Source organism: Lipotes vexillifer, unplaced genomic scaffold (genome assembly GCF_000442215.2).
Source record: "Lipotes vexillifer unplaced genomic scaffold, Lipotes_vexillifer_v1.1 scaffold1063, whole genome shotgun sequence".
NCBI lineage: Eukaryota > Metazoa > Chordata > Mammalia > Artiodactyla > Lipotidae > Lipotes > Lipotes vexillifer.
In genome coordinates, this window is record NW_006799734.1 from 3,257,643 (window position 1) to 3,270,991 (window position 13,349).

Sequence of the window (13,349 nt, forward strand, 5' to 3'; positions counted from 1 at the left end):
CACAAAGCACCGCACAATCCGCGAACCTGCCCGTTTTCCTGAGCCCATCGGAGAGCCAAGTCCTGGGGCAACGGTAACCCAAAATCCAGGCGCTTTCGGGGAGGGACAGGACACCGTGGGAACAAGAAGGACTGAGAAAAAATTCAGGCCCAGTCCTGAATGTGGGCCAGTGGGATATGCAGTACCCCTGGAGGCTTGCAGAGGTTGGGAGACGGGGTCTGCAGGGGCCTCGCAGCCGCCCGCAGGGAAAAGGGGGCCGGCAGGGGGAGGGCGCCAAGCCCCAGCACCGAGGGCCTGATGAGGTCCCGGTGCCACTGGGGGAGGAAGAGAAAACCCCTCTGCCCCGGGGAGGGGGCCCAGACCACAGCTGGGGAGGCTGGGGTGCCGATGAGGCCCCACCCCAGATGAAGGAATGCAGCAGCAAGGGTCCCTTAGACGGCTCCTTGAGGGGGCTGCCTCTGTGTGGCCTGCAGATCACACCCGCCCCCTCACCTCCTCCTAGAAGCCCACCAGCCTGCACAACCCTCCTGGTGACCCCCCGCATTCCTCTCCCCGTGGCACCCACCATTCTCTGTCGTCTTCCAAACCTACTTTTCCAGAAGTGTTTCATGAGCTTGGGCCTCCAGCCATGGGGGGTCTGGGTGACGGACACCCAGTAAAAGAGCACGATTTACTAGGGGGATGGACCTGGGCTGAGCACTGGGTAAACCCCAGGCCAGGCTGTCAAAGCTCAGCCCACAAACCTGTCGGGGGATGGACACAGGCAGGTGTCGCAGGGAGCAGGGACACCACCCGCCCCCAGGATCAAGCCCGGCTGTGCAGACACAGAGCCCTGTGAACTGGGCCTTCCCCGGAAGGCAGAACGGCTTTCCACGAGGGACGGCTTGACACACTCAGGTCTGCACTACCAACGAGGGCCCAGGCCCCAGCGCAGAGCAGGACACAGCTGAGGGGCCCGGGGTCCCGCGGAGTCAGACCCCTGTGCAGAGCTCTCACACAGAGGGTGCTCTCAGAGGCCAGCAGCGGCAGGAGGGTCTGGGCTTCCTGCTCCGTGAGAGGAAGTGAAGGCCAAGGGGGGCCCTTTGGAGGGGCTGGTCGGCGCTGGCCCAGCTGGAGGGCACAGCGGGTAGAGCTGCTGGCGGTCCCTGGAGGGTCAGGGTGGAAGGCAGGCTGAGTCCTTAGGAAAACTGCCCTCCCTCTCCCGGGGCCGAGAAAGCCAGCAAGGCGCAGAGGCTGTCACACCTCAGACACGTTGGAGTCACATGGCTTCCCGGGCCCAGCAGCAGGGCCGGGCAGTGGCACGGGCCCGGGTCCCCATGGTTGCAGGGCTGTAGCCTCACCAGCTGGCCACGCTCACCACACCCCAAGGTGGGTTCTGGCCACGGGAGGCTGTCCCAACGCCTTGAGACAGAGCATGAACTCAGCAGTCTGCCGCAGTCCCTACCACCGGCTACTGTCCACGCCTGCCCACCTTTAACACTTATCCTATCTGCTCCCAAAGACATATAACAAATGTGTGATGGTGTACGGAGCTCAGACGTAACTGAGGGGTGATGGCAGCAGTCCCAGGTCTGAAGCAGAGTGGTGACAACCACATTTCTTCCTCAGGAACTCAGCCAGGCCACATGCAGAGTAAGGCTTGGCCTGGGGCACCGGATGTGGGCAAGTACCCAGAGCTACTGTAAGGGTCCGACACACCAGGCACCCCCGTGCAGAGAGGCGCCGGTGCCTGGCCGGAGCCCCCAGCACCCCCAGGGCCCTGGGGCAGGTGAGGCCAAGCAGGGCGAGGTCTGGCCCCAGCCCCTTCCCCCAGGGCCACTCGTGCCGGTCTGCACTCAGCGCTCCGCCTCTAAACGGTTCCCCAGGATGAGAGGCGCCAACCGGCCGATCCCAGCAAAGCCTGGTGGGACCCAGGTGAGGTCCGGGTGGGACCCAGGTGAGGTCCGGGTGGGACCCAGGTGAGGTCCAGGTGGGCACAGGTGAGGTCCGGGTGGGACCCAGGTGAGGTCTGGGTGGGACCCAGGTGAGGGAGTCCTACCTTGAAAGAAGCTCTTCACCCGGAGGTAACTGACGCTGAGGCGCAGAACCGAAAGCTTGTCCAGCTTAGAGACGATGTCGGGGGGCAGTGGCAGCAGGCCGGCTAGGCGGTCCAGCTCGGCGTTGAGGCGATCCCGGTGTCTCTTGGAAGGGTTCGACCTCTCGGCGCCCACGGCGGGCCTCCTGCGGGGAGAGCTCACGATCAGACTGGGAGTCCCGGGCGGTGACCTCAGGCGGAGCCGTGAACTTCAAAATGCAGCCGCCAGACGAAACCGCGCCCGTCCCCGAAGTCGCGCGAACTCAACTGTCGGCCAGGCCAACCGTGCCGGCCACTGGCCCGCGGTAGTGGGGGTTATAGCACAGAGAGACACGGAGCGGGCAGCAGGAGAGCTGTGTGACCCCAGCGCGCTTGCTGGCCTCTCTGTGCTAACTCCCCCGACGTGGCAGAAGGACACCGGCTCTGGCCGCACCGCTCACCTCTCTCGGCGCCCCTCTAGGGCCCTCAGTCCAGGTGTGAGCGGCCCCTCCGGGCCTCAGTTTCCCACTACACAGCAGGGCTGAAAGGCTCTGAGGCGAAGATGGTGGAGGCGGCCCGGGCACCGCGGCGCTGTCCCGCCCGCCCCTCCGAGGCCCCGAAGTGCGGCGGCCGGGGCCCCGCCACAGAGCGAGCGGCCCCTGCCCAGGCTTCCCCGCCCACCGCGACCCGCTCCCGGGCCCTCGCAACCCCGGGACGCCGGTGCCCTCCCCCGCCCCGCCCCCACCTTCCTAGAAAGCAAAGCCAGGACGGCTGGTGAAGGCCGCTGCCCTGGGCCTGCCCCTCCCTGCTGCCCTTAGAGGCTCGGTACTCTCTCGGCCGGAAGTTCCTACTCCTCTTCTGTGTGTTCACCCTTACGAACGTGGAAAGCTGCTTTACGCCATCCTTTCTGTCAGAAGCCCCGGGGCTCACCCCCCACCCACGCTGTCGGCGCCGAGGCCACACAAAACCACACAAGAGCTGCGGCTCCAATCCCAGAAGCGGCTTCTTTCTTTTAACGGAGATGCAATTCACATAACATAAAGCTGTTTTAAAGTTTTGGCGTTTACTACATTCACAGTGCTGTCAACCTCTATCAAGCTCCAAAATATTCTCCTCACCCCCAAGTCACCCCCCGCCCGCCCCACGAAGCAGTTTCCCTCATCCTCCCCGCCTCTCAGCCCCTGGCGGCCACAATCGCTTTCTGTCTCCCCGGGTTTGCCCGTTCTGGACACTTTGTGTAAATGCAATCAGACTTCGCGTGCCTGGCCTCCTTCACCGGCCATGAGGCGTCAAGGTTCACCCACGGCACAGCCCGGGTGGAGCTTCACTCCTTTTCACGGCTGTGTTCCACGGCCCGGATGGATGCACCTGCTCGTCTGTTCACCAGTCCACGGGCACTTGCCTCGCTCCCACTTTACGGGTATTGTAAACCCTGCAGCCATAAACTTCGAGTCCACACTTCTGCTTGAACACGTGCTTTCAGTTCTCTTGGGTATACGCCTAAGAGCAGAACAACCGGCTTAACCTGGTGGTTCTAGGTTTAACTTTGAGAGGAGCTGCCAGACTGTCCTCCACAGCGGCTGTGCCCCGTCACGTCCCCCAGCCACACTCCGCAGCCTCGCCAGCGCTTGTTATTTTCCTTTTTTAAAATAAGAGCCATTCTCATAGGTGTAAAGCAGTATCTCATTGTGGTTTGATTGGCATTTCCTTAATGACCAGTAAAGTCAAGCGTATTTTCACGTGTTTGTCGGCTATCTCTTTATCTTCTTTGGAGAAATGTCTACTCAAGTCCTTTGCCCATTTTCGAATTGGGGTGTTTGCTTTTCTGCTCTTGAGTTGTAGGAAATCTTTATATATTCAGGATTCTAGATCCTTAACAGACATACAATTTGCAATGATTTTCTCCCATTCTCTGGTTATCTTGCTGCTTTCTGCTGTTTCTTTTTTACTTTTCTCCCCTCAGTGAGGCACCTACACCAACATTACTCAGGCTGCTAGCCAAAATGTAAAGGGTCAGGAGGCCTGGGGAGACTGAACAGACCCCGTGTGGACTGGCACTTGACGGCCAGAGGAGAGGCCCACCCAGGAGTGAAAGACACTCGAAGCCGCCCCAGAAAACAAGGTAGCGCTGAGGGCAGGTGCGGGAGCCAGAGAAGGGGAGAGGGTGGCCCGGCCTCAAATCTCACCTCCGGGTAGACCTGTGGGGAGCAGTCGCCCCTCCCAGCCCATGTGTGCCTGGGATGGGACGAGCCGTGACTGTCCCCAGCCCGCACCCCCGAGGGGCACCTGGGGGGACACTCGCAACTGAACAGGTGCTGGAAAAGCTCTAGTCCTTCCAGCTTTCTCAGACCACCTGGCTGCCCTTCCACGTGGCCCCCCTCCAGCTCCGGGCGCCAGAGCAGAACCTCCCCGCCCCCGCCAGGTGGGTGAGAGGGGCCATGTGGAGGGAAATGCTCCCCTGAGCTGGCCTCTGGCTCAAGCCCAGGGCCACAGGGAGGAAACTCCAACTCCCCAGGGTGGAGACGCGGCAGGAGGTGAGGGGACAAGGGACCAGCAGCATGGGAGGCGCCTGGCCACTCGCTGGCAGGAGGGTCACAAAGGGGGCCAAAACATAGAACACCTGGGACAAGCCCAACAGAAGACATTCCAGACGCCTAAACGGAGACTATAAAATAGTGCTGAGAGAAACTTAGAGACATAAACAAACAGAAAGACACACCATGTACAGGACTGTAAGACTCAATATTGTTAAGACTGTGTTACTCCCCCAAACTGATCCGTGGACTCAATGGAGCCTCAACTGAAATTCCAGCAGGACTTTTTACAGAAATGACAAGGAGTCTAGACTTTACATGGACATGCAGAGGACAGAGAATAGCCAATTAGAGGGCAAAGTTGGAGGACTTGCCTGACTGACTATAAGCCTCTCTGAAGCTGCAATGTTCCGAATGGTTTGGTATTAGAGAAACGATGGAAACGTAGATCAATGCAACAGAATAGAGAGCTGAGAAACAGACTCACATATTTTCGGTCAATTCATTTGACACAGATACTGAGGCAATTCAACAGGGAAAGAAAGTCTTTTCAATAAATGGTGCTAATCAACTGGACATCCATGAATACAAGTAAACATCAGCTCTTACCTCACACAATACCTGAAATTAGCTCAAAATGGATCATAGACCTAAGTCTAAAACGTACCATGAAAGTTTACAAGAAAATATGCGAGAAAATCTTTGAGACCTCAGAGTAGTTAGTCCTGGGACTCTTAGGACACACACCAAAAAAAAAAAAAAACAAAAACAAACAAAAAAAAAACTTGTAAAAGAAAAAAATGATAAATTGATCTTTTTCAAAAATTTCTAATTGTCTTTGAAAATCACCATTAAGAAAATGAGAAGGGGAGGCATTGATTGATTAAAAATATTCACAAAAAGAGCCTGTATCCAGAATATGTAAAGAAGTTTTACAATTCAACAAGAAGACAAACAGCCCAATAAGAAGATAGGCAAATTATTTAGAAAACTCTTCACCAAAGAAGCTGTATGGACGGCAAATAAGCACATGAAAGGATATCAACACCATTAGTCACTAGGGAAACACAAATTAAAACCATGGTGAGCTACCACCACAGCCCATCAGAGTGGCTGAAACCAAGACTGACACCCCAGGCATCGCTAAGAAAGTAAGGAATCACACGCTCAGCTGCCAGGAATGTAAACGGCGCAGCTGCATTGGAAAATGGTCTGGTGGTTTCTTAAAAAGTCAAACCCTCCTCTGCTGTATATGTGACCCACAATCCCACTCCTAGGTGTTTACCCAAGAGAAATGAAAACATTACATCCAAAGACCCGTATGTAAACATTCACAGCAGCTTTATTCGTGATACCCCAACCTGGGAACCACCCAAATGTCCACCTGAGATGAACAAACACACGTGGTTCATCCACACAACGGGCACCACTCAGCGTAAGAAGGACACACCCGGCACACAAAGCACAGAGGAACCGGCATCATCTCGACAAGGGAGAGAAGCCCCACAAGGTTTAGGGTCCCATTTATAGAAAATTGTGGGAAATGCAAACCAGCCTCTACCGGACGAGAGCACAGGCAAGGTCGCCTGGGACGAGGCTACCGGAGGAGTGACAAGGGCGCAAGGAGCCTTCGGACGTGATGGGAGTGTCTGTGACCTTGGCTTCGGCAGTGTTTCTCGGGTGATTACACATCTCAAAACCAATCAGACTGTGCACTGTAAGTACGGCGCAGCTCTGCGTGCTTCAGTCACAGCCCAATCAAGACCAAACATGCAAACGAGGGGGGAGCCCCGCTGCTCACACACCTCCGAGCTCAAGGTGCCGATCTGCGGTGCAGGGACCCTCCGCTGCGGTCACGCCCCAGCCCTGCTTCCCTCCAGCGCAGGTCCAGCCCTGAGGGCCTGGCAGGGGGCAGGTTCTACCCTGGGATTCTAGCAGGTTCCACCTCCCAGTTCAGGCATCACAGGCTCACGGCTTTCACGGCCCATCCACGGAGGATGGGGCCAGACCACAGTCCACAGCCCTCGGCGAGGCGAGGGGGCAGTACTGCAGCTGGCCCGTGGGGCTCACACCCCAGGAGGGGCCGTGGGCCCGGGCACCTGCACATGTGCACACCGCCGGCAGCTCCTCTGGCCTTTGCGATACACAGACGCTAGCACTCAGACAAGCCGGCATGGCCACGTCCCCCAGAGGGTCCACAGGCACAGCCAGGGGAGTGTGTTCAAGTTACTCCACTGTCTTTCGCTGCCCCTCAAATCACAAGTCTAAATGCCCAATGCCATTACAAATCGGTGAGGAAAACACTGATTATCGAATAGAAGGATTAGGAACAACCAGTGGCCACAGGAGAAAAGAGAGAGACTCAGACCCCACACCTTACACCAGGAAAAATTCCAAGTGCTCAAAATTTAAATATATTTATTAAGGAATCCAAAACATTTAGAAGAACTCCTGGGAAAATTATCATAAACTTGAATCAGGGAAGATCTTTCCAATTGTGACATAAAAGTAATTAGCCACACAAAGTAAAAGATGAATAAATTCAACTTCATAAAAATGAAATGCTTTCTGCACTGCAAAGAACACCACAAGTAAAATAAAAACTGGGGAAAGGTATGTGAAATACATTTAAGAATTAGTCTCCCCAGTGTACAGCAAGCTCTTACAAATCAAGAAGCAAAAACATAAACAGGGCTTCCCTGGTGGCGCAGTGGTTGAGAGTCCGCCTGCCGATGCAGGGGACACGGGTTCGTGCCCCGGTCCGGGAAGATCCCACACGCCACCGAGCGGCTGGGCCTGTGAGCCATGGCCGCTGAGCCTGCGCGTCCGGAGCCTGTGCTCCGCAACGGGAGAGGCCACAACAGTGAGAGGCCCGCGTACCGCAAAAAAAACCACAAAAAACATAAACAATATAATAGAAAAATTATCAAAAGTTGTCAACACAGACAGTTCACAGAAAAGGAAATACAGTGGCTGCTAAGCCTCACGTATGAGAAGAACACGCAAATTCACCGAAGTCTGAGGCACGCCGTGTGCCCGGCAGGGCATGCCTCCAGTGCTGGCCGGTTTGGTGACACCTATGAAATCACAAATACCACACTCTTGGCCTGAGCAATCCCACTTGCAAGAATGCATATGCCTGTTGGGTCTGTGGCCTCGATTTACCTGCTTGCAAGCTAGTAACCTGCTGCTGTTCACGGATCCTGGCAGAAGGTGTGAGCCTCCACGGTCAAGGACAGGAAACTTACTGCTCACAGCATGGCAGGCAGCGCGAGCCTCTGTATGCATCACTGACCCCAAGTCTGTGAGGGTGACACAGAAGGGGCCACGCAGGGGCTGCGCGCACAGGGTTTGTGTCAAAGCCAAGCAATCCACCACTTTCAGAGTAAACAGTTAACAAGCCTGCTTGGGCCTGCGAGGGAACGGCCAGCACACAGCCACGGCGGTGGCCTCTCCAACGACGAGCACGAGTCCAACACCAGGCACAAAGTCACTCAGCACAGCGGCGCCTGTAAGCCAGTCGTAACGGACGCTGGCGGAGGGCTAGTGACAACAAATCACGGCATGCCCCGCACAGCTGGACAAGGAATCCATGAGGAACAATGTCGAAGGTGCACGGCCGTGTATGCGGTTGTGTGCACACAGGCAGGGAGCTCCTGTGCTGCACACCGTGTTTGCTGATTTGTGCGTTAATGCTCTCAGCCCCCCAGATCCCGGTGTACGAGGCCCCCCAGATCCCGGTGTACGCAGCCCCCCAGATCCCGGTGTACGCGGACCCCCAGATCCCGGTGTACGCAGGCCCCCAGATCCCGGTGTACGCAGCTGCCTGTCCAGGTACTTATTTCCTTATTTAAGGTGACAAATGTTCTCACAGAACAAATGAGCTCAGGACATAGGCCCCCCGCACCACCTCCTTCTAGTGCATAGCTCTGCTCCCCACACCTGCCCCCTCTCACCTGCAGACCAGGCTGAACACGTCCCCCAGCACCCTGGCTCCATCCCAAGGCCCACAGTGGCCACACAAGTGACTCAGGTGACAACCAGTTTCCAAAGTCCAGCCTCACCAGCCTTTGACACCCATCCTTGGGACTGGAGGTGCCCGCATTCCTGTCAACCTCTCATGGCGTCCTGCAGCCCCTGGGGGCCCGGAGGGTGGCCTGGGTGCCAGAAACCCAGATCCCCACAGAGACACTACTGCAGGTGCACACACACACACACCCGCACCCAGACACGGCTGTGTTACACACATGAAGCTACATAACACATCTGTATTACACACACACAGAGGCTCACACACACACACACAGCCCCAGCCACGGTGGACACACCGCAGGACCTGTCCCAGGACGGACGCAGCCCTGGGCTCTGGGAGCCGCTCTCTGCAGACCAGTTCCATGACTGCAGGCCACCCGCTTCATGGCCCCGAGCCCCACTGGCCAGCCACGGGCAGGTGGGGGATGTGAGCGTGGTGCTGTGTCCCGGGGCTGGCGGGGGCCGTGCCTGGGGTTCCCTGCCTCCACCCCACTCCGCCTCCCGGACGCCCCAGGCCGAGAGGACGAGCCCCGGTCTCCTTTCGCTTGGGGTGAAGCCCAGAGGCACTGTGGTGCATGCAGCCAAGGACGAGGACAGGGTCTTACCAGGGCGGGGGAGGGGCGCCCTGGGCCAGACCTCAGCGTCCAGTCAGGGCTGGGAAGGCGGCCCAGGGTCCCACCTGCGTTCCCGAGCTCCAAGAGTGTCCCCTGCCCGGCCCGGCCCCCGCTGGTCCTGCGGGTCCCCGCACCCTCAGGAAGGCTTGACCGAAACCTCGCCTCACTCACTTTGTTCCTAAAGTTCACGTTTTTCAATGAAAACACAAATGCCTCCCCTCCATCAGTAACAGTCAGCAAAACCAGAAGACGGATACTTTACTGTTTCTGAATGGGCTTCCTTCGTTTCCTCCCCGCATACAGGCACTCCCCCGGCGGGATCATCGTCTTGGGCCCTAAGGAAAAAAGGGGCATCAAGTTGGTCACACTGAAGAGACCCCAGTGCCCCCATACCCCGCCAAACCACCAAGGCGGCGGGAGCAGCAGCGGAGGCCCGGCGCGCTGTCCTCCCCCAGCGCTGGCTGAGCGAGATGCCCGAGGGCATGACCCGCACGGGGGTGGGGGGTGTGGGGGTGGGGCTGGGGGTGGGGCTGGGGCTGGGGGGGCTTGGGGGGGCGTGGGGCTGGGGGGGTGGGCTGGGGGTGCGGGGGTGAACCATCCCCTCCTCAGCCCAAGGCTGAAGCCGGCTCATGACCTCTCCCCTTCGATGGGCGGCCTTGCGGCCGCCAGCCTAGCCAGAGGACACAGTCCTGCCACCACACTCCTGAGACAAACAGCACTGTGCTGGGAAAGCTTCCGGCAGGTAGACACCCTGAGGCGCCAGAAAACAGGAGCCACTCCGCAGTGGGCACCGAGGACCGTGTGCTGGGTTAGGGCGCGGGCCGGCAGGCTATCCCAGTGCCGCCTGCGGCCACGCTGCCCCTCCCGCTCCTCCCCTACAGCCTGTATTTCTAGGCACACAGGCTTCCTCTTTTCTACTAAAATCTCTCTCCACTCCACAATGCTGGGCTTCCACTTTGGCCACTAACTCACAGCCACACCGAGCCCAGCTGACCATGCCTGCTGGCCTCCACCAGCAGTGTGGACACTGCAGTCGGTGTCTGTGCCCTGAGGCTGGTCAGCTCGCCCATCACCTCAGGGAGTGCATCACAATCTTGATTTTCCCGTGCAGTGAGGATGTCTGAGCCCTCACAAACATCCTGCAGACCGGTGACCCCTCAACACCAGGCTCTGGGCCAGCTGACCCACAGAGGAGGTTAGGAGCCCTCCCCTGGCCTCAAGTGTGTACTACCTGGAAGAGGAAGCAGAATCAAACACGCGGTTTCCACCCTGTCCAGAAAGTGCAGTGAAAACACTGGAAACATGTCATGGATCCACTTTCAGGATAAGAAACACACTTTGACTATTGACATAAGTAGGTAAAGTAAATGGATCAAAAAAGATACACTAATCAAAAGTACAGCTGGAGTAGCTGTGTGAGTATCAGACAGACCAGACTTCAGAAAAAGGATTATTACCAGGGACAAAGAGGGATATTATAAAAGAATAAAGGGGCCAGTTTTCCAAGAAGATGTAGCAATCCTAAATGAGAATGCCTCAGCCACAGCTTCGAAATACAGGAAGCAAAAACTGAAAAGATAATTCATTAGTAACTTCATTCCTCTCTGAGTAATCAATAGAGCAAACCAACAGAAAATCACAAAGGAGAGAGAATATCCAAACAACAACAGATGTAGACTAACTGAAATACAGAGACTACTCCAGCCAACAGCAGCAGAATACACATTCTCCGCACATGGAACATTCATCAAGATAGACCATATTCTTGAACTTAGAACAATCCTTAACAAACTTCAAAGAATAAAAATACAAAGTATGTTCTCTAACAATAATGGAATTAAACTAGAAAGATATATGGAAAATTCCCAACTATTTGGTAAGCAACCCATTTCTAAATAACCACGGGTCAAAGAGAAAGTCTCAAAGAAATTTAGACGTATTTTGAACTGAATGAAAATGAAAATACAGCATATCAAACTCTGTGGGATAGAGCTGAGCAGTACTTTGACCGACACTGATAACATTAAATGTTTGTATTAGAAAAAAATTAAACGTTTCAAATAAGTAATCCAAGCTTCCACTTTAAGTAATTAGAAGAAGAGAAAACAAATCCAAATCAAGCAGAAAGGTGGAAATAATAAAGAGGAAAAATCAATGAAACTTAAAATGGAAATACAGAAAAATCAACGAAACCAAGAGCTGGTTCCTTGAAAAGATCAACAAAATTGATAAACTTCTTGCCAGACTGATCAAGAAATAGAGGAGATATGAATTACTAATATCATGAATAAAAGAAGGGACATCACTACAGACCCCACAGACATTAGAAGGAAAATAAGAGAACACTGCCACGAACTTAGCTGTGTGCCCGCCAAATTCATATGTTAAAGCCCTAACCCCCCATTTGACTGTATTGCAGATGGACCTTTAAGGAGGTGATTAAGGTGAAATGAGGTCATATAGGTGGAACCCTGATCTGATAGAACTGTTGCCCTTATGAGAAGCGGAAGAGAGAGGAGAGCTCTGTCTTCACCGTGTGCAAGCCAAGAAGAGCGCACTCTCATCAGAAACCAAATCAGTGGGCACCGTGATCTTGGGCTTCCCAGCCTCCAGAACTGCGAGAAATAGATTTTCATTGTTTTTAGGTGTTGGTTAAGCCACCCAGTCTGTGGTATTTTGTTACGGCAGCCCAAGCAGACTAAAACAACTACTATCCCCACAAATTCAACAATTTAGATGAAACGGACCAATTTCTTGAGTGACATGAACTACCAAGCTCACTCAAGAAAAAACAGATAGCCTCTTTAGCCCTGTATTTATTCCAACAACAACAAACAAAAGCAAAAGCCCAGATGGATTCCCTGGTAAATTCTACCGATTTAAGGAAGAAATAATACCAGTTGTTTGCAGAAAACTAAAAATTAAATTAAAAATTGCCGACTCATTTACAAGCTCAGCGTTACCTTGATACCAAAACCAAAGACACTTTGAGAAACCGATGGACAAAAATCCCTCGTGAACATAGGCACAAAAGTCTTCAATTAGACATTAGCAAATGGGGTCCAACAATAAAGAGCACAACACATCACAAATGGGGTTTGCTCAAGGAATTCAAGCCTGATTCGACAGCCAGAAATTGACCAGTATAATTCACTTTATTAATAAATAAAAGAGAAAAAATATATGGTCACCTCAACATACATAAAATGCATTTGACAAAATCCAAATCCATTCATAATAATAATAAAAAACCTCTCATCAAACTAGGACTAGAAAGGAACTTAATTAACCGGATAAAGGATATCTACCAAAAAACCCTACAGCTGACATCACACCTAACAATGAAAGACTGTATACATCCCCAGAGATCATGAATAAGACAAAGATGTCCTCTATCACCATTCCCCTTGATGTTCACAGACAACAGGATGGTACATACAGAAAATTCCAAAATTTGGCTAAGACAAATCTTTTATAACTTACAATAACTGAGTCCAGCAAGGTCACAGGGAAAAAGAACAAGATAAAAAAGTCAATTGTGTTTCTCTACACTAGCAATGAACAACTGGCAAACAAATTTTTAAAAAACCACACCGTTTACAACAGCACCAAAATAAAAATTAAATATTTAGGTATTTCAATAGGTTTAATACGTGTAACTGGGGCCCTAGAGAATGGGAGGGTAATAGAGGTGACAGAAAAAAATTAAGTAATAATAGCAGAAATTTGTCCAAACAATGAAAACTATAAACCTACAGATTCAAGACGTCAATGAAAACCCCAAGCACAAGGAAGAAGACTACACCAGGCACATCATAATCAAATGACTCATAACCAGAGATAAACAGAATAGTCTTAAAAGCCACCAGAGAAAATAGCATTGGGTACAAAGAAACAGAGATAAGTATGACAGCAGATGCCTCCCGAGGAACATGTACACGAGGGGACAGCGGAGCAGCATCTTTAAAGCACTGAAAGAAAAAACCTGAAACGAGAATTCTGAACCCTGTGAAAATATCTTTCAAAAATTAAGGCTAAATGAAGACTTTTTCAGACCTAAAAAAGCTGAAAGAATTCATTGCCAGCTGACCCACACTATAAGAAATGTGAAAGAGT

At 53.3% G+C, this 13,349-nt stretch overlaps 1 protein-coding gene across 1 annotated transcript in view; it reads right to left on the bottom strand.

Annotated features, from left to right (window-relative positions):
* Window positions 1-9,560, bottom strand: part of AHRR (aryl hydrocarbon receptor repressor) — a 71,406-nt gene extending 61,846 nt beyond the window's left edge. The window contains 2 exon segments of the mRNA XM_007471928.1: window positions 2,039-2,220; window positions 9,496-9,560. Of these exon segments, the coding sequence (XP_007471990.1) occupies window positions 2,039-2,220; window positions 9,496-9,557 (244 nt within the window). The 5' untranslated portion in view covers window positions 9,558-9,560.
* Between the last annotated feature and the right edge of the window lie 3,789 nt (window positions 9,561-13,349).